The sequence below is a fragment of the Pseudophryne corroboree genome, chromosome 6 (genome assembly GCF_028390025.1).
Source record: "Pseudophryne corroboree isolate aPseCor3 chromosome 6, aPseCor3.hap2, whole genome shotgun sequence".
NCBI lineage: Eukaryota > Metazoa > Chordata > Amphibia > Anura > Myobatrachidae > Pseudophryne > Pseudophryne corroboree.
Genome location: NC_086449.1, coordinates 42,062,407 through 42,085,182, shown reverse-complemented (window position 1 = coordinate 42,085,182; position 22,776 = coordinate 42,062,407). Strand labels below are relative to the sequence as shown.

General features: G+C 42.3%; 1 protein-coding gene across 1 annotated transcript in view; it reads left to right on the top strand.

Moving 5' to 3' along the window:
- The window catches only part of LOC134934799 (NXPE family member 3-like), a 108,322-nt gene extending 86,434 nt beyond the window's left edge, over positions 1–21,888 (top strand). Inside the window, exons 4-5 of the mRNA XM_063930156.1 lie at positions 20,346–20,561; positions 21,356–21,888. Coding sequence (XP_063786226.1) covers positions 20,346–20,561; positions 21,356–21,888 — 749 coding nt within the window. The remainder of the gene's footprint in view (positions 1–20,345; positions 20,562–21,355) is intronic.
- The last annotated feature ends 888 nt before the right edge of the window (positions 21,889–22,776 follow it).

Here is a 22,776-nt window from a genome sequence, read left to right as displayed (position 1 = left end):
CACCCGAGAATTTTTACAGCATACAACACAGGGCCAGTGTACATTTATTTTAACTGCACCCCTGAATTTTTACAGCATACAAGACAGGGCCAGTGTACATTGATTTTCACTGCACCCCAGAATTTTTACAGCAGACAAGACAGGGCCAGTGTACTTTTATTTTCACTGCACCCCAGAATTTTTACAGCATACAAGACAGGGCCAGTGTCCATTTATTTTCACTGCACCCCTGAATTTTTACAGCATACAAGACAGGGCCAGTGTACATTTATTTTCACTGCACCCCTGAATTTTTACAGCATACAAGACAGGGCCAGTGTACATTTATTTTCACTGCACCCCTGAAGTTTTACAGCATACAAGACAGGGCCAGTGTACATTTATTTTCACTACACCCCTGAATTTTTACCGCATACAAGACAGGGCCAGTGTACATTTATTTTCACTGCACCCCTGAAGTTTTACAGCATACAAGACAGGGCCAGTGTACATTTATTTTCACTGCACCCCTGAATTTTTACAGCATACAAGACAGGAACAGTGTACATTTATTTTCACTGCACCCCTGAATTTTTACAGAATGCAAGACAGGGCCAGTGTACATTTATTTTCACTGCTCCCCTGAATTTTTACAGCATACGAGACAGGGCCAGTGTACATTTATTTTCACTCCACCCCTGAAATTTTACAGCATACGAGACAGGGCCAGTGTACATTTATTTTCACTGCACCCCAGAATTTTTACAGAATGCAAGACAGGGCCAGTGTACATTTATTTTCACTCCACCCCTGAATTTTTACAGAATGCAAGACAGGCCAGTGTAAATGTATTTTCGTTGCACCCCTGAATTTTTACAGCATACAAGACAGGGCCTGTGTAGTTTTATTTTCACTACACCCCTGAATTACTACAGCATACAAGACAGGGCCAGTGTACATTTATTTCACTGCACCCCTGAATTTTTACAGCATCCAAGACAGGTCCAGTGTACATTTATTTTCACTGCACCCCTGAATTTTTATCACATACAAGACAGGACCAGTGTACATTTATTTTCACTGCACCCCTGAATTTTTACCGCATACAAGACAGGGCCGGTGTACATTTATTTTCACTGCACCCCTGAATTTTTACAGCATACAAGACAGGTACAGTGTACATTTATTTTCACTGCACCCCTGAATTTTTACAGCATACAAGACAGGAACAGTGTACATTTATTTTCACTGCACCCCTGAATTTTTACAGCATACAAGACAGGACCAGTGTACATTTATTTTAGCTCCACCCCTGAATTTTTACAGCATACAAGACAGGGCCAGTGTACATTTATTTTCACTCCACCCCTGAAATTTTACAGCATACGAGACAGGGCCAGTGTACATTTATTTTCACTACACCCCTGAATTTTTACAGCATACAAGACAGGGCCAGTGTACATTTATTTTCACTCCACCCCTGAATTTTTACCGCATACAAGACAGGGCCAGTGTACATTTATTTTCACTGCACCCCTGAAGTTTTACAGCATACAAGACAGGGCCAGTGTACATTTATTTTCACTACACCCCTGAATTTTTACCGCATACAAGACAGGACCAGTGTACATTTATTTTCACTGCACCCCTGAAGTTTTACAGCATACAAGACAGGGCCAGTGTACATTTATTTTCACTGCACCCCTGAATTTTTACAGCATACAAGACAGGACCAGTGTACATTTATTTTCACTGCACCCCTGAATTTTTACAGCATACAAGACAGGACCAGTGTACATTTATTTTCACTGCACCCCTGAATTTTTACCGCATACAAGACAGGGCCAGTGTACATTTATTTTCACTGCACCCCAGAATTTTTACAGAATGCAAGACAGGGCCAGTGTACATTTATTTTCACTCCACCCCTGAATTTTTACAGCATACAAGACAGGGCCAGTGTACATTTATTTTCACTCCACCCCTGAAATTTTACAGCATACGAGACAGGGCCAGTGTACATTTATTTTCACTGCACCCCAGAATTTTTACAGAATGCAAGACAGGGCCAGTGTACATTTATTTTCACTCCACCCCTGAATTTTTACAGCATACAAGACAGGGCCAGTGTACATTTATTTTCACTACACCCCTGAATTTTTACCGCATACAAGACAGGACCAGTGTACATTTATTTTCACTCCACCCCTGAATTTTTACAGCATACAAGACAGGGCCAGTGTACATTGATTTTCACGGCACCCCAGAATTTTTACAGCAGACAAGACAGGGCCAGTGTACATTTATTTTCACTGCACCCCTGAATTTTTACAGCATACAAGACAGGGCCAGTGTACATTTATTTTCACTGCACCCCAGAATTTTTACAGAATGCAAGACAGGGCCAGTGTACATTTATTTTCACTCCACCCTTGAATTTTTACAGCATACAAGACAGGGCCAGTGTACATTTATTTTCACTGCACCCCAGAATTTTTACAGAATGCAAGACAGGGTCAGTGTACATTTATTTTCACTCCACCCTTGAATTTTTAGAGCATACAAGACAGGGCCAGTGTACATTTATTTTCACTGCACCCCTGAATTTTTACAGAATGCAAGACAGGCCAGTGTAAATGTATTTTCGTTGCACCCCTGAATTTTTACAGCATACAAGACAGGGCCTGTGTACTTTTATTTTCACTACACCCCTGAATTACTACAGCATACAAGACAGGGCCAGTGTACATTTATTTTCACTGCACCCCTGAATTTTTACCGCATACAAGACAGGGCCGGTGTACATTTATTTTCACTGAACCCCTGAATTTTTACAGCATACAAGACAGGAACAGTGTATATTTATTTTCACTGCACCCCTGAATTTTTACAGCATACAAGACAAGACCAGTGTACATTTATTTTCACTGCACCCCTGAATTTTTACCGCATACAAGACAGTGCCAGTGTACATTTATTTTTACTGCACCCCAGAATTTTTACAGAATGCAAGACAGGGTCAGTGTACATTTATTTTCACTGCACCCCTGAATTTTTATCACATACAAGACAGGACCAGTGTACATTTATTTTCACTGCACCCCTGAATTTTTACCGCATACAAGACAGGGCCGGTGTACATTTATTTTCACTGAACCCCTGAATTTTTACAGCATACAAGACAGGGCCAGTGTACATTTATTTTCACTGCACCCCTGAATTTTTACCGCATACAAGACAGGGCCGGTGTACATTTATTTTCACTGAACCCCTGAATTTTTACAGCATACAAGACAGGAACAGTGTACATTTATTTTCACTGCACCCCTGAATTTTTACAGCATACAAGACAGGAACAGTGTATATTTATTTTCACTGCACCCCTGAATTTTTACAGCATACAAGACAGGACCAGTGTACATTTATTTTCACTGCACCCCTGAATTTTTACCGCATACAAGACAGTGCCAGTGTACATTTATTTTCACTGCTCCCCAGAATTTTTACAGAATACAAGACAGGGCCAGTGTCCATTTATTTTCACTGCACCCGAGAATTTTTACAGCATACAACACAGGGCCAGTGTACATTTATTTTCACTGCACCCCTGAATTTTTACAGCATACAAGACAGGGCCAGTGTACATTTATTTTCACTGCACCCGAGAATTTTTACAGCATACAACACAGGGCCAGTGTACATTTATTTTAACTGCACCCCTGAATTTTTACAGCATACAAGACAGGGCCAGTGTACATTGATTTTCACTGCACCCCAGAATTTTTACAGCAGACAAGACAGGGCCAGTGTACTTTTATTTTCACTGCACCCCAGAATTTTTACAGCATACAAGACAGGGCCAGTGTCCATTTATTTTCACTGCACCCCTGAATTTTTACAGCATACAAGACAGGGCCAGTGTACATTTATTTTCACTGCACCCCTGAATTTTTACAGCATACAAGACAGGGCCAGTGTACATTTATTTTCACTGCACCCCTGAAGTTTTACAGCATACAAGACAGGGCCAGTGTACATTTATTTTCACTACACCCCTGAATTTTTACCGCATACAAGACAGGGCCAGTGTACATTTATTTTCACTGCACCCCTGAAGTTTTACAGCATACAAGACAGGGCCAGTGTACATTTATTTTCACTGCACCCCTGAATTTTTACAGCATACAAGACAGGAACAGTGTACATTTATTTTCACTGCACCCCTGAATTTTTACAGAATGCAAGACAGGGCCAGTGTACATTTATTTTCACTGCCCCCTGAATTTTTACAGCATACGAGACAGGGCCAGTGTACATTTATTTTCACTCCACCCCTGAAATTTTACAGCATACGAGACAGGGCCAGTGTACATTTATTTTCACTGCACCCCAGAATTTTTACAGAATGCAAGACAGGGCCAGTGTACATTTATTTTCACTCCACCCCTGAATTTTTACAGAATGCAAGACAGGCCAGTGTAAATGTATTTTCGTTGCACCCCTGAATTTTTACAGCATACAAGACAGGGCCTGTGTAGTTTTATTTTCACTACACCCCTGAATTACTACAGCATACAAGACAGGGCCAGTGTACATTTATTTCACTGCACCCCTGAATTTTTACAGCATCCAAGACAGGTCCAGTGTACATTTATTTTCACTGCACCCCTGAATTTTTATCACATACAAGACAGGACCAGTGTACATTTATTTTCACTGCACCCCTGAATTTTTACCGCATACAAGACAGGGCCGGTGTACATTTATTTTCACTGCACCCCTGAATTTTTACAGCATACAAGACAGGTACAGTGTACATTTATTTTCACTGCACCCCTGAATTTTTACAGCATACAAGACAGGAACAGTGTACATTTATTTTCACTGCACCCCTGAATTTTTACAGCATACAAGACAGGACCAGTGTACATTTATTTTAGCTCCACCCCTGAATTTTTACAGCATACAAGACAGGGCCAGTGTACATTTATTTTCACTCCACCCCTGAAATTTTACAGCATACGAGACAGGGCCAGTGTACATTTATTTTCACTACACCCCTGAATTTTTACAGCATACAAGACAGGGCCAGTGTACATTTATTTTCACTCCACCCCTGAATTTTTACCGCATACAAGACAGGGCCAGTGTACATTTATTTTCACTGCACCCCTGAAGTTTTACAGCATACAAGACAGGGCCAGTGTACATTTATTTTCACTACACCCCTGAATTTTTACCGCATACAAGACAGGACCAGTGTACATTTATTTTCACTGCACCCCTGAAGTTTTACAGCATACAAGACAGGGCCAGTGTACATTTATTTTCACTGCACCCCTGAATTTTTACAGCATACAAGACAGGACCAGTGTACATTTATTTTCACTGCACCCCTGAATTTTTACAGCATACAAGACAGGACCAGTGTACATTTATTTTCACTGCACCCCTGAATTTTTACCGCATACAAGACAGGGCCAGTGTACATTTATTTTCACTGCACCCCAGAATTTTTACAGAATGCAAGACAGGGCCAGTGTACATTTATTTTCACTCCACCCCTGAATTTTTACAGCATACAAGACAGGGCCAGTGTACATTTATTTTCACTCCACCCCTGAAATTTTACAGCATACGAGACAGGGCCAGTGTACATTTATTTTCACTGCACCCCAGAATTTTTACAGAATGCAAGACAGGGCCAGTGTACATTTATTTTCACTCCACCCCTGAATTTTTACAGCATACAAGACAGGGCCAGTGTACATTTATTTTCACTGCACCCCTGAAGTTTTACAGCATACAAGACAGGGCCAGTGTACATTTATTTTCACTACACCCCTGAATTTTTACCACATACAAGACAGGACCAGTGTACATTTATTTTCACTCCACCCCTGAATTTTTACAGCATACAAGACAGGGCCAGTGTACATTGATTTTCACGGCACCCCAGAATTTTTACAGCAGACAAGACAGGGCCAGTGTACATTTATTTTCACTGCACCCCTGAATTTTTACAGCATACAAGACAGGGCCAGTGTACATTTATTTTCACTGCACCCCAGAATTTTTACAGAATGCAAGACAGGGCCAGTGTACATTTATTTTCACTCCACCCTTGAATTTTTACAGCATACAAGACAGGGCCAGTGTACATTTATTTTCACTGCACCCCAGAATTTTTACAGAATGCAAGACAGGGTCAGTGTACATTTATTTTCACTCCACCCTTGAATTTTTAGAGCATACAAGACAGGGCCAGTGTACATTTATTTTCACTGCACCCCTGAATTTTTACAGAATGCAAGACAGGCCAGTGTAAATGTATTTTCGTTGCACCCCTGAATTTTTACAGCATACAAGACAGGGCCAGTGTACATTGATTTTCACGGCACCCCAGAATTTTTACAGCAGACAAGACAGGGCCAGTGTACATTTATTTTCACTGCACCCCTGAATTTTTACAGCATACAAGACAGGGCCAGTGTACATTTATTTTCACTGCACCCCAGAATTTTTACAGAATGCAAGACAGGGCCAGTGTACATTTATTTTCACTCCACCCTTGAATTTTTACAGCATACAAGACAGGGCCAGTGTACATTTATTTTCACTGCACCCCAGAATTTTTACAGAATGCAAGACAGGGTCAGTGTACATTTATTTTCACTCCACCCTTGAATTTTTAGAGCATACAAGACAGGGCCAGTGTACATTTATTTTCACTGCACCCCAGAATTTTTACAGAATGCAAGACAGGGTCAGTGTACTTTTATTTTCACTACACCCCTGAATTACTACAGCATACAAGACAGGGCCAGTGTACATTTATTTTCACTGCACCCCTGAATTTTTACCGCATACAAGACAGGGCCGGTGTACATTTATTTTCACTGAACCCCTGAATTTTTACAGCATACAAGACAGGAACAGTGTATATTTATTTTCACTGCACCCCTGAATTTTTACAGCATACAAGACAAGACCAGTGTACATTTATTTTCACTGCACCCCTGAATTTTTACCGCATACAAGACAGTGCCAGTGTACATTTATTTTTACTCCACCCCAGAATTTTTACAGAATGCAAGACAGGGTCAGTGTACATTTATTTTCACTGCACCCCTGAATTTTTATCACATACAAGACAGGACCAGTGTACATTTATTTTCACTGCACCCCTGAATTTTTACCGCATACAAGACAGGGCCGGTGTACATTTATTTTCACTGAACCCCTGAATTTTTACAGCATACAAGACAGGAACAGTGTACATTTGTTTTCACTGCACCCCTGAATTTTTACAGCATACAAGACAGGACCAGTGTACATTTATTTTCACTGCACCCCTGAATTTTTACCGCATACAAGACAGTGCCAGTGTACATTTATTTTCACTGCTCCCCAGAATTTTTACAGAATACAAGACAGGGCCAGTGTACATTTATTTTCACTCCACCCCTGAATTTTTACAGCATACAAGACAGGGCCAGTGTACATTTATTTTCACTCCACCCCTGAAATTTTACAGCATACGAGACAGGGCCAGTGTACATTTATTTTCACTACACCCCTGAATTTTTACAGCATACAAGACAGGGCCAGTGTACATTTATTTTCACTCCACCCCTGAATTTTTACCGCATACACGACAGGGCCAGTGTACATTTATTTTCACTGCACCCCTGAAGTTTTACAGCATACAAAACAGGGCCAGTGTACATTTATTTTCACTACACCCCTGAATTTTTACCGCATACAAGACAGGACCAGTGTACATTTATTTTCACTGCACCCCTGAAGTTTTACAGCATACAAGACAGGGCCAGTGTACATTTATTTTCACTGCACCCCTGAATTTTTACAGCATACAAGACAGGACCAGTGTACATTTATTTTCACTGCACCCCTGAATTTTTACAGCATACAAGACAGGACCAGTGTACATTTATTTTCACTGCACCCCTGAATTTTTACTGCATACAAGACAGGGCCAGTGTACATTTATTTTCACTGCACCCCAGCATTTTTACAGAATGCAAGACAGGGCCAGTGTACATTTATTTTCTCTCCACCCCTGAATTTTTACAGCATACAAGACAGGGCCAGTGTACATTTATTTTCACTCCACCCCTGAAATTTTACAGCATACGAGACAGGGCCAGTGTACATTTATTTTCACTGCACCCCAGAATTTTTACAGAATGCAAGACAGGGCCAGTGTACATTTATTTTCACTCCACCCCTGAATTTTTACAGCATACGAGACAGGGCCAGTGTACATTTATTTTCACTCCACCCCTGAATTTTTACCGCATACAAGACAGGGCCAGTGTACATTTATTTTCACTGCACCCCTGAAGTTTTACAGCATACAAGACAGGGCCAGTGTACATTTATTTTCACTACACCCCTGAATTTTTACCGCATACAAGACAGGACCAGTGTACATTTATTTTCACTGCACCCCTGAAGTTTTACAGCATACAAGACAGGGCCAGTGTACATTTATTTTCACTGCACCCCTGAATTTTTACAGCATACAAGACAGGAACAGTGTACATTTATTTTCACTGCACCCCTGAATTTTTACAGCATACAAGACAGGAACAGTGTACATTTATTTTCACTGCACCCCTGAATTTTTACAGAATGCAAGACAGGAACAGTGTACATTTATTTTCACTGCACCCCTGAATTTTTACAGAATGCAAGACAGGGCCAGTGTACTTTTATTTTCACTGCTCCCCTGAATTTTTACAGCATACAAGACAGGAACAGTGTACATTGATTTTCACTCCACCCCTGAATTTTTACAGCATACAAGACAGGGCCAGTGTACATTTATTTTCACTGCACCCCAGAATTTTTACAGCATACAAGACAGGGCCAGTGTCCATTTATTTTCACTGCACCCCTGAATTTTTACAGCATTCAAGACAGGGCCAGTGTACATTTATTTTCACTGCACCCCTGAATTTTTACAGCATACAAAACAGGGCCAGTGTACATTTATTTTCACTGCACCCGAGAATTTTTACAGCATACAACACAGGGCCAGTGTACATTTATTTTAACTGCACCCCTGAATTTTTACAGCATACAAGACAGGGCCAGTGTACATTGATTTTCACTGCACCCCAGAATTTTACAGCAGACAAGACAGGGCCAGTGTACTTTTATTTTCACTGCACCCCAGAATTTTTACAGCATACAAGACAGGGCCAGTGTCCATTTATTTTCACTGCACCCCTGAATTTTTACAGCATACAAGACAGGGCCAGTGTACATGTATTTTCACTGCACCCCTGAATTTTTACAGCATACAAGACAGGGCCAGTGTACATTTATTTTCACTGCACCCCTGAAGTTTTACAGCATACAAGACAGGGCCAGTGTACATTTATTTTCACTACACCCCTGAATTTTTACCGCATACAAGACAGGGCCAGTGTACATTTATTTTCACTGCACCCCTGAATTTTTACAGCATACAAGACAGGGCCAGTGTACATTTATTTTCACTGCACCCCAGAATTTTTACAGAATGCAAGACAGGGCCAGTGTACATTTATTTTCTCTCCACCCCTGAATTTTTACAGCATAAAAGACAGGGCCAGTGTACATTTATTTTCACTGCACCCCAGAATTTTTACAGAATGCAAGACAGGGCCAGTGTACATTTATTTTCACTGCACCCGAGAATTTTTACAGCATACAACACAGGACCAGTGTACATTTATTTTCACTGCACCCCAGAATTTTTACAGAATGCAAGACAGGGCCAGTGTACATTTATTTTCACTCCACCCCTGAATTTTTACAGCATACGAGACAGGGCCAGTGTACATTTATTTTCACTACACCCCTGAATTTTTACAGCATACAAGACAGGGCCAGTGTACATTTATTTTCACTCCACCCCTGAATTTTTACCGCATACACGACAGGGCCAGTGTACATTTATTTTCACTGCACCCCTGAAGTTTTACAGCATACAAAACAGGGCCAGTGTACATTTATTTTCACTACACCCCTGAATTTTTACCGCATACAAGACAGGACCAGTGTACATTTATTTTCACTGCACCCCTGAAGTTTTACAGCATACAAGACAGGGCCAGTGTACATTTATTTTCACTGCACCCCTGAATTTTTACAGCATACAAGACAGGACCAGTGTACATTTATTTTCACTGCACCCCTGAATTTTTACAGCATACAAGACAGGACCAGTGTACATTTATTTTCACTGCACCCCTGAATTTTTACTGCATACAAGACAGGGCCAGTGTACATTTATTTTCACTGCACCCCAGCATTTTTACAGAATGCAAGACAGGGCCAGTGTACATTTATTTTCTCTCCACCCCTGAATTTTTACAGCATACAAGACAGGGCCAGTGTACATTTATTTTCACTCCACCCCTGAAATTTTACAGCATACGAGACAGGGCCAGTGTACATTTATTTTCACTGCACCCCAGAATTTTTACAGAATGCAAGACAGGGCCAGTGTACATTTATTTTCACTCCACCCCTGAATTTTTACAGCATACGAGACAGGGCCAGTGTACATTTATTTTCACTCCACCCCTGAATTTTTACCGCATACAAGACAGGGCCAGTGTACATTTATTTTCACTGCACCCCTGAAGTTTTACAGCATACAAGACAGGGCCAGTGTACATTTATTTTCACTACACCCCTGAATTTTTACCGCATACAAGACAGGACCAGTGTACATTTATTTTCACTGCACCCCTGAAGTTTTACAGCATACAAGACAGGGCCAGTGTACATTTATTTTCACTGCACCCCTGAATTTTTACAGCATACAAGACAGGAACAGTGTACATTTATTTTCACTGCACCCCTGAATTTTTACAGCATACAAGACAGGAACAGTGTACATTTATTTTCACTGCACCCCTGAATTTTTACAGAATGCAAGACAGGGCCAGTGTACTTTTATTTTCACTGCTCCCCTGAATTTTTACAGCATACAAGACAGGAACAGTGTACATTTATTTTCACTCCACCCCTGAATTTTTACAGCATACAAGAGAGGGCCAGTGTACATTGATTTTCACTGCACCCCAGAATTTTTACAGCAGACAAGACAGAGCCAGTGTACTTTTATTTTCACTGCACCCCAGAATTTTTACAGCATACAAGACAGGGCCAGTGTCCATTTACTTTCACTGCACCCCTGAATTTTTACAGCATACAAGACAGGGCCAGTGTACATTTATTTTCACTGCACCCCTGAATTTTTACAGCATACAAGACAGGGCCAGTGTACATTTATTTTCACTGCACCCCTGAAGTTTTACAGCATACAAGACAGGGCCAGTGTACATTTATTTTCACTACACCCCTGAATTTTTACCGCATACAAGACAGGGCCAGTATACATTTATTTTCACTGCACCCCTGAAGTTTTACAGCATACAAGACAGGGTCAGTGTACATTTATTTTCACTACACCCCTGAATTTTTACCGCATACAAGACAAGACCAGTGTACATTTATTTTAACTGCACCCCTGAAGTTTTACAGCATACAAGACAGGGCCAGTGTACATTTATTTTCACTGCACCCCTGAATTTTTACAGCATACAAGACAGGAACAGTGTACATTTATTTTCACTGCACCCCTGAATTTTTACAGAATGCAAGACAGGGCCAGTGTACTTTTATTTTCACTGCTCCCCTGAATTTTTACAGCATACAAGACAGGAACAGTGTACATTGATTTTCACTCCACCCCTGAATTTTTACAGCATACAAGACAGGGCCAGTGTACATTTATTTTCACTGCACCCCAGAATTTTTACAGCATACAAGACAGGGCCAGTGTCCATTTATTTTCACTGCACCCCTGAATTTTTACAGCATTCAAGACAGGGCCAGTGTACATTTATTTTCACTGCACCCCTGAATTTTTACAGCATACAAAACAGGGCCAGTGTACATTTATTTTCACTGCACCCGAGAATTTTTACAGCATACAACACAGGGCCAGTGTACATTTATTTTAACTGCACCCCTGAATTTTTACAGCATACAAGACAGGGCCAGTGTACATTGATTTTCACTGCACCCCAGAATTTTACAGCAGACAAGACAGGGCCAGTGTACTTTTATTTTCACTGCACCCCAGAATTTTTACAGCATACAAGACAGGGCCAGTGTCCATTTATTTTCACTGCACCCCTGAATTTTTACAGCATACAAGACAGGGCCAGTGTACATGTATTTTCACTGCACCCCTGAATTTTTACAGCATACAAGACAGGGCCAGTGTACATTTATTTTCACTGCACCCCTGAAGTTTTACAGCATACAAGACAGGGCCAGTGTACATTTATTTTCACTACACCCCTGAATTTTTACCGCATACAAGACAGGGCCAGTGTACATTTATTTTCACTGCACCCCTGAATTTTTACAGCATACAAGACAGGGCCAGTGTACATTTATTTTCACTGCACCCCAGAATTTTTACAGAATGCAAGACAGGGCCAGTGTACATTTATTTTCTCTCCACCCCTGAATTTTTACAGCATAAAAGACAGGGCCAGTGTACATTTATTTTCACTGCACCCCAGAATTTTTACAGAATGCAAGACAGGGCCAGTGTACATTTATTTTCACTGCACCCGAGAATTTTTACAGCATACAACACAGGACCAGTGTACATTTATTTTCACTGCACCCCAGAATTTTTACAGAATGCAAGACAGGGCCAGTGTACATTTATTTTCACTCCACCCCTGAATTTTTACAGCATACAAGACAGGGCCAGTGTACATTTATTTTCACTCCACCCCTGAAATTTTACAGCATACGAGACAGGGCCAGTGTACATTTATTTTCACTACACCCCTGAATTTTTACAGCATACAAGACAGGGCCAGTGTACATTTATTTTCACTCCACCCCTGAATTTTTACCGCATACAAGACAGGGCCAGTGTACATTTATTTTCACTGCACCCCTGAAGTTTTACAGCATACAAGACAGGGCCAGTGTACATTTATTTTCACTGCACCCCTGAAGTTTTACAGCATACAAGACAGGGCCAGTGTACATTTATTTTCACTGCACCCCTGAATTTTTACAGCATACAAGACAGGGCCAGTGTACATTTATTTTCACTGCACCCGAGAATTTTTACAGCATACAACACAGGGCCAGTGTACATTTATTTTCACTGCACCCCTGAATTTTTACAGCATACAAGACAGGGCCAGTGTACATTGATTTTCACTGCACCCCAGAATTTTTACAGAATGCAAGACAGGGCCAGTGTACTTTTATTTTCACTGCACCCCTGAATTTTTACAGCATACAAGACAGGGCCAGTGTACATTTATTTTCACTGCACCCCAGAATTTTTACAGAATGCAAGACAGGGCCAGTGTACATTTATTTTCTCTCCACCCCTGAATTTTTACAGCATACAAGACAGGGCCAGTGTACATTTATTTTCACTGCACCCCTGAATTTTTACAGCATACAAGACAGGGCCAGTGTCCATTTATTTTCACTGCACCCCTGAATTTTTACAGCATACAAGACAGGGCCAGTGTACATTTATTTTCACTGCACCCGAGAATTTTTACAGCATACAACACAGGGCCAGTGTACATTTATTTTCACTGCACCCCTGAATTTTTACAGCATACAAGACAGGGCCAGTGTCCATTTATTTTCACTGCACCCCTGAATTTTTACAGCATACAAGACAGGGCCAGTGTACATTGATTTTCACTGCACCCCAGAATTTTTACAGCAGACAAGACAGGGCCAGTGCACTTTTATTTTCACTGCACCCCAGAATTTTTACAGCATACAAGACAGGGCCAGTGTCCATTTATTTTCACTGCACCCCTGAATTTTTACAGCATACAAGACAGGGCCAGTGTACATTTATTTTCACTGCACCCCTGAATTTTTACAGCATACAAGACAGGGCCAGTGTACATTTATTTTCACTGCACCCCTGAAGTTTTACAGCATACAAGACAGGGCCAGTGTACATTTATTTTCACTGCACCCCTGAAGTTTTACAGCATACAAGACAGGGCCAGTGTACATTTATTTTCACTACACCCCTGAATTTTTACCGCATACAAGACAGGGCCAGTGTACATTTATTTTCACTGCACCCCTGAAGTTTTACAGCATACAAGACAGGGCCAGTGTACATTTATTTTCACTGCACCCCTGAAGTTTTACAGCATACAAGACAGGAACAGTGTACATTTATTTTCACTGCACCCCTGAATTTTTACAGAATGCAAGACAGGGCCAGTGTACATTTATTTTCACTGCTCCCCTGAATTTTTACAGCATACGAGACAGGGCCAGTGTACATTTATTTTCACTGCACCCGTGAATTTTTACAGCATACAAGACAGGGCCAGTGTACATTTATTTTCACTGCACCCCTGAATTTTTACAGCATACAAGACAGGGCCAGTGTACATTTATTTTCACTGCACCCGAGAATTTTTACAGCATCCAAGACAGGGCCAGTGTACATTTATTTTCACTGCACCCGAGAGTTTTTACAGCATACAACACAGGGCCAGTGTACATTTATTTTCACTGCACCCCAGAATTTTTACAGAATGCAAGACAGGGCCAGTGTACATTTATTTTCACTCCACCCCTGAATTTTTACAGCATACAAGACAGGGCCAGTGTACATTTATTTTCACTCCACCCCTGAAATTTTACAGCATACGAGACAGGGCCAGTGTACATTTATTTTCACTACACCCCTGAATTTTTACAGCATACAAGACAGGGCCAGTGTACATTTATTTTCACTCCACCCCTGAATTTTTACCGCATACAAGACAGGGCCAGTGTACATTTATTTTCACTGCACCCCTGAAGTTTTACAGCATACAAGACAGGGCCAGTGTACATTTATTTTCACTGCACCCCTGAAGTTTTACAGCATACAAGACAGGGCCAGTGTACATTTATTTTCACTGCACCCCTGAATTTTTACAGCATACAAGACAGGGCCAGTGTACATTTATTTTCACTGCACCCGAGAATTTTTACAGCATACAACACAGGGCCAGTGTACATTTATTTTCACTGCACCCCTGAATTTTTACAGCATACAAGACAGGGCCAGTGTACATTGATTTTCACTGCACCCCAGAATTTTTACAGAATGCAAGACAGGGCCAGTGTACTTTTATTTTCACTGCACCCCTGAATTTTTACAGCATACAAGACAGGGCCAGTGTACATTTATTTTCACTGCACCCCAGAATTTTTACAGAATGCAAGACAGGGCCAGTGTACATTTATTTTCTCTCCACCCCTGAATTTTTACAGCATACAAGACAGGGCCAGTGTACATTTATTTTCACTGCACCCCTGAAGTTTTACAGCATACAAGACAGGGCCAGTGTACATTTATTTTCACTGCACCCCTGAAGTTTTACAGCATACAAGACAGGGCCAGTGTACATTTATTTTCACTGCACCCCTGAATTTTTACAGCATACAAGACAGGGCCAGTGTACATTTATTTTCACTGCACCCGAGAATTTTTACAGCATACAACACAGGGCCAGTGTACATTTATTTTCACTGCACCCCTGAATTTTTACAGCATACAAGACAGGGCCAGTGTACATTGATTTTCACTGCACCCCAGAATTTTTACAGAATGCAAGACAGGGCCAGTGTACTTTTATTTTCACTGCACCCCTGAATTTTTACAGCATACAAGACAGGGCCAGTGTACATTTATTTTCACTGCACCCCAGAATATTTACAGAATGCAAGACAGGGCCAGTGTACATTTATTTTCTCTCCACCCCTGAATTTTTACAGCATACAAGACAGGGCCAGTGTACATTTATTTTCACTGCACCCCTGAATTTTTACAGCATACAAGACAGGGCCAGTGTCCATTTATTTTCACTGCACCCCTGAATTTTTACAGCATACAAGACAGGGCCAGTGTACATTTATTTTCACTGCACCCGAGAATTTTTACAGCATACAACACAGGGCCAGTGTACATTTATTTTCACTGCACCCCTGAATTTTTACAGCATACAAGACAGGGCCAGTGTCCATTTATTTTCACTGCACCCCTGAATTTTTACAGCATACAAGACAGGGCCAGTGTACATTGATTTTCACTGCACCCCAGAATTTTTACAGCAGACAAGACAGGGCCAGTGCACTTTTATTTTCACTGCACCCCAGAATTTTTACAGCATACAAGACAGGGCCAGTGTCCATTTATTTTCACTGCACCCCTGAATTTTTACAGCATACAAGACAGGGCCAGTGTACATTTATTTTCACTGCACCCCTGAATTTTTACAGCATACAAGACAGGGCCAGTGTACATTTATTTTCACTGCACCCCTGAAGTTTTACAGCATACAAGACAGGGCCAGTGTACATTTATTTTCACTGCACCCCTGAAGTTTTACAGCATACAAGACAGGGCCAGTGTACATTTATTTTCACTACACCCCTGAATTTTTACCGCATACAAGACAGGGCCAGTGTACATTTATTTTCACTGCACCCCTGAAGTTTTACAGCATACAAGACAGGGCCAGTGTACATTTATTTTCACTGCACCCCTGAAGTTTTACAGCATACAAGACAGGAACAGTGTACATTTATTTTCACTGCACCCCTGAATTTTTACAGAATGCAAGACAGGGCCAGTGTACATTTATTTTCACTGCTCCCCTGAATTTTTACAGCATACGAGACAGGGCCAGTGTACATTTATTTTCACTGCACCCGTGAATTTTTACAGCATACAAGACAGGGCCAGTGTACATTTATTTTCACTGCACCCCTGAATTTTTACAGCATACAAGACAGGGCCAGTGTACATTTATTTTCACTGCACCCGAGAATTTTTACAGCATCCAAGACAGGGCCAGTGTACATTTATTTTCACTGCACCCGAGAGTTTTTACAGCATACAACACAGGGCCAGTGTACATTTATTTTCACTGCACCCCAGAATTTTTACAGAATGCAAGACAGGGCCAGTGTACATTTATTTTCACTCCACCCCTGAATTTTTACAGCATACAAGACAGGGCCAGTGTACATTTATTTTCACTCCACCCCTGAAATTTTACAGCATACGAGACAGGGCCAGTGTACATTTATTTTCACTACACCCCTGAATTTTTACAGCATACAAGACAGGGCCAGTGTACATTTATTTTCACTCCACCCCTGAATTTTTACCGCATACAAGACAGGGCCAGTGTACATTTATTTTCACTGCACCCCTGAAGTTTTACAGCATACAAGACAGGGCCAGTGTACATTTATTTTCACTGCACCCCTGAAGTTTTACAGCATACAAGACAGGGCCAGTGTACATTTATTTTCACTGCACCCCTGAATTTTTACAGCATACAAGACAGGGCCAGTGTACATTTATTTTCACTGCACCCGAGAATTTTTACAGCATACAACACAGGGCCAGTGTACATTTATTTTCACTGCACCCCTGAATTTTTACAGCATACAAGACAGGGCCAGTGTACATTGATTTTCACTGCACCCCAGAATTTTTACAGAATGCAAGACAGGGCCAGTGTACTTTTATTTTCACTGCACCCCTGAATTTTTACAGCATACAAGACAGGGCCAGTGTACATTTATTTTCACTGCACCCCAGAATTTTTACAGAATGCAAGACAGGGCCAGTGTACATTTATTTTCTCTCCACCCCTGAATTTTTACAGCATACAAGACAGGGCCAGTGTACATTTATTTTCACTGCACCCCTGAATTTTTACAGCATACAAGACAGGGCCAGTGTCCATTTATTTTCACTGCACCCCTGAATTTTTACAGCATACAAGACAGGGCCAGTGTACATTTATTTTCACTGCACCCGAGAATTTTTACAGCATACAACACAGGGCCAGTGTACATTTATTTTCACTGCACCCCTGAATTTTTACAGCATACAAGACAGGGCCAGTGTCCATTTATTTTCACTGCACCCCTGAATTTTTACAGCATACAAGACAGGGCCAGTGTACATTGATTTTCACTGCACCCCAGAATTTTTACAGCAGACAAGACAGGGCCAGTGCACTTTTATTTTCACTGCACCCCAGAATTTTTACAGCATACAAGACAGGGCCAGTGTCCATTTATTTTCACTGCACCCCTGAATTTTTACAGCATACAAGACAGGGCCAGTGTACATTTATTTTCACTGCACCCCTGAATTTTTACAGCATACAAGACAGGGCCAGTGTACATTTATTTTCACTGCACCCCTGAAGTTTTACAGCATACAAGACAGGGCCAGTGTACATTTATTTTCACTGCACCCCTGAAGTTTTACAGCATACAAGACAGGGCCAGTGTACATTTATTTTCACTACACCCCTGAATTTTTACCGCATACAAGACAGGGCCAGTGTACATTTATTTTCACTGCACCCCTGAAGTTTTACAGCATACAAGACAGGGCCAGTGTACATTTATTTTCACTGCACCCCTGAAGTTTTACAGCATACAAGACAGGAACAGTGTACATTTATTTTCACTGCACCCCTGAATTTTTACAGAATGCAAGACAGGGCCAGTGTACATTTATTTTCACTGCTCCCCTGAATTTTTACAGCATACGAGACAGGGCCAGTGTACATTTATTTTCACTGCACCCGTGAATTTTTACAGCATACAAGACAGGGCCAGTGTACATTTATTTTCACTGCACCCCTGAATTTTTACAGCATACAAGACAGGGCCAGTGTACATTTATTTTCACTGCACCCGAGAATTTTTACAGCATCCAAGACAGGGCCAGTGTACATTTATTTTCACTGCACCCGAGAGTTTTTACAGCATACAACACAGGGCCAGTGTACATTTATTTTCACTGCACCCGAGAATTTTTACAGCATACAACACAGGGCCAGTGTACATTTATTTTCACTGCACCCAAGAATTTTTACAGCATACAACACAGGGCCAGTGTACATTTATTTTCGCTACCTACAGGAGGACAGTGCCCCCTGTACAACACAGTGACAGCCAAGACAGCAACACCCATGTACAGCTGCAGCCCCCTAACAGCACATGAAACACCAGTGACAGCCAGGACAGCACAGCTAACAGCACAGGGATACCACAGTGACAGGACGGCACCCCTACAGAGCACATACTGACCCCACCCGATGCCATCACCCACAGAGAGAGGCAGAGGTCTGTCTCCCTCACTCTCCAAGTCCGGAGTGAAAATGGCGGGGATGCGCGGCTGTTTTTATGGAATCCAAAACCCACGAGAATCCGACAGCGGGATGATGACGTTTTGCCTCCTTCTGGTTTCCGAGTCTGGAGGGAAGACCCAAGCCATACTTGGATTCTGGCTCGGAACGTGAAGTTTGGGGGGATTCGTTTCTCTGAGAACCGAACCCGCTCATCTCTAGCTATTACCTTGCGCTTATCACTACTTTATCACTTCTTTATCCCTTCTCTAGTTTAATACAGTACATCGGCCCCAATGTTTGAAAACTGACAGTTAGGAGCTGGTTGGCTGGAGCTTTCTCTCTGTCCAAAGCTCAGTAAATAGACCCCTCAATGAGTTAATAGATTGTATTTGGGGGGTGGGGGGGTGGAGTGGCTGCAGACCTGCAGCCCATAGGTAAAATCCGCCACTGGTGGCAATAGCAAATATTTATATAGATACAAGAGTTACAGTACACACAGCACATAGGAAGTGGCACCGTGTAGTTGTCCGTTTAGAAAGCCATGGGGTCCAGTTAGCTTGTTAACATGATTGACATTGTCTGATTGAGTGACTATAAGACTATTTTATTCTGGAGCTCCCGATTTCTACAACCAGGAGGTCAGACCCTGTGGCTTTCGGATAAACTCTCTTATGTGGGTACCTAAACAAAACAGTTTACCCATCTAGAAGTGATTTGCTAACACCAGCTGGTCCCTCCGGGAGATGCCGGAGGTGGAAACCCAGATGGAAAGTGAAGTGTGTCATCCCAACCCCATCCCCCTCATATTGGGGCAGCAGGCAATGGTCCGTGATGAAATAATTCACCACAAATGACTTCTTAGTGCCCTCAGTGAACACACCACCCTGGGTAAGAGCGCAGATCTGGCAGGCTGGCCTACTTATTTGGGAGATCAGGACATTCCAGGATAGTAACCAAAGTGTGGTTAACAGGCCCATTTAGTGGCCCTTGTAAAAATGTGGTTCAGGTCCAACAGCATATATCATATGGTGGGATGTTGGATAATTGTTTGAACAAAGTTAAACCATTTTTCATCTATCACTGCCCACTGTCTTGCAGAACTCACCTCCAAACTCTCGGCCTGCAGACCTGGCCGGAAACCTGCACAGCCTTCTGGCTTTTACTATGGTGACAACTGGAGATCCCTTACATGTCTAGCGCGCCATTTTCCTCGCTCATCAGATGCTCTTGCCTGTCTCAGAGGGAAAGACATCTACATGTTTGGAGACTCCACGCTGCGCCAGTGGTTTGAGTATTTGGAGATGTTCATTCCCAGTAAGATTTCCACTTTGTTTTTCTACAAAAATTAATTGACAATCTATGGGGCAGGTTCTTCTGTAGAGACCTCTACTTCATACTCGCCTATTCTCCCGGAATGGCCGAGAGGCTTCCAAAAACTGGGTGGCGCTTGTGGCCCCCTGAAAGAGTGGGCAAGTCTCCCAGCCAAGCGCCAGCTGCTAGAATGGCAAGTAACCTGAGGTTGCAGCATAGTATATGGAAGAGTTGGTGCAGAGTATGCGGTATATGGTGGGAGCAGTATATGGAGGAGGGGGTGCAGAGTATGCGGTATATGGTGGGAGCAGTATATGGAAGAGTTGGTGCATAGTATGCGGTATATGGTGGGAGCAGTATATGGAGGAGGGGGTGCAGTGTGTACATAGGGCCAGTATATGGTGGGGGGTGCAGTGTACATAGAGGGTGTGTGTGCGTGTGTGTACTTGTTATAACTGGAGCTCCGTGTCCTCCAGTGGCAGCTGTCTGCACCACAGAGATGAGGAGCAGCGAGATAGATAGATAATGTAACCATAAGTGGAAATCAAACGAATGGATAGAAAATCCTGTCAATTGTGAATATGAAAGGTTGTTTCAAAATGGCAATGGCTGGTTTTTCAACCCAATCCGCTCCTGCCAACGCCGCCTTTAAACACATATTGCAATAGAAATGCCCTTTTTAGTCAGTTGGAGAAGTGACGGAATACGGATTGGGAGAGCACTAGTGTAAAGACTTACAAATTGGACTGCCTCTATGATGCTCATATTGCAATAAATATATATTTTTATTTTCATAGGTCTCAAGGTGATAGACTTGCATGTTTTTCGCACATCAGGACCTCTGCTTGCTGTGGATGCTAATGCTGGTCTGGCCATTCGATGGAGGTTCCATGGACTTCCAATAAGAACTGGCAAGACTTTGGTTTCTAATATTCATTATGAGTCAGCCGGCTTGGCTGGGATTGGTGGGGGCCCTGATACTGTTGTTTTGGTGAACCTATGGGCTCACTTCACCAGTTTCCCTGTAAGAGTCTATTTAGAAAGGTTGGAGCAGATCCATCAGGCAATTAAATCTTTACTTTTCCGTAGCCCTCAGACCACTGTGATAATTAAATCAGCCAACACGGGCCGTAAGACAGTTCATGACAGTGACTGGCTGTCACTTCAGTTGGACACATTAATGAGGGCAACCTTTAAAGGAATGGCTGTCACTATCTTGGATGCCTGGGACATGACCTCCTGCCACTATCTCCCTGACAGCACACACCCAAGACCACCAGTCATCAGGAATGAGGTGGACCTCATGTTGTCCTACATATGTCCACAATGAGGAACAAGACACTTCTCAGTTACTGTACAAGCCAACAAATACTGCATCCTGTGTATGGTGTGGAAGGAGCCGGTCTTAGCTGTAGGCAATACAAGCAATTGCCTAGAGCATTTGGAATGCCTAGGGACATTCAAGCAAGTCTGCAGTATCACATTCTGGGAGGGAATAGGGGACAGTCTGCAAAGTATTTCTAGTTTGCCAACACTGTTGCTTACACTTGTATACACATGTTGATTAGACTTGGCAAGAAGATTGCAGTGACTTGTGAGAGACAGAGAATGCACATGCCTGGAGACTGCAGTTCCTGGACCTCAATGTGACATATTCACTGACTATGTAAGGTTATTACTGGACGGCTTTATATGATACCACTGTGTATTTTGCAGACTGTTCCAGATAATACTGATATCACCTATACTGCTTGTGCTTAAAGTGTGCACATGGGGGAGGGGGACCCTGTCATCCTGTGTGTGTCCCTTATACCTGTGTAAACCCCACGTGTCTGCAGGGACGTAACATGGGCAGTGTTCTCCCCACACTATATTTCTCAGTCAGTTCCTGCCGTAGAATTCCCCTGCCACCCAGCACCAGTGCCGTAACTAGGCATTTTAGCACTGTGTGCAAGAAACGGCATTGGCGCCCCCCCCCCCCATGCAAGATAGGGGCAGTGCGAAAAATATATAGGGCATGGCCACAAAATAATACCAATTCATACTACGGTGCACAGTAGTCTCCATTTTCAAATTACGCTGCACAGTAGCACCACTACACCACGTAGAGCCACTTTTACACATTACGGCAGACAGTCCCCCTTTTTACACATTACGGCAGACAGCGTCCCCCTTTTTACACATTACGGCAGACAGCGTCCCCCTTTTACACATTACG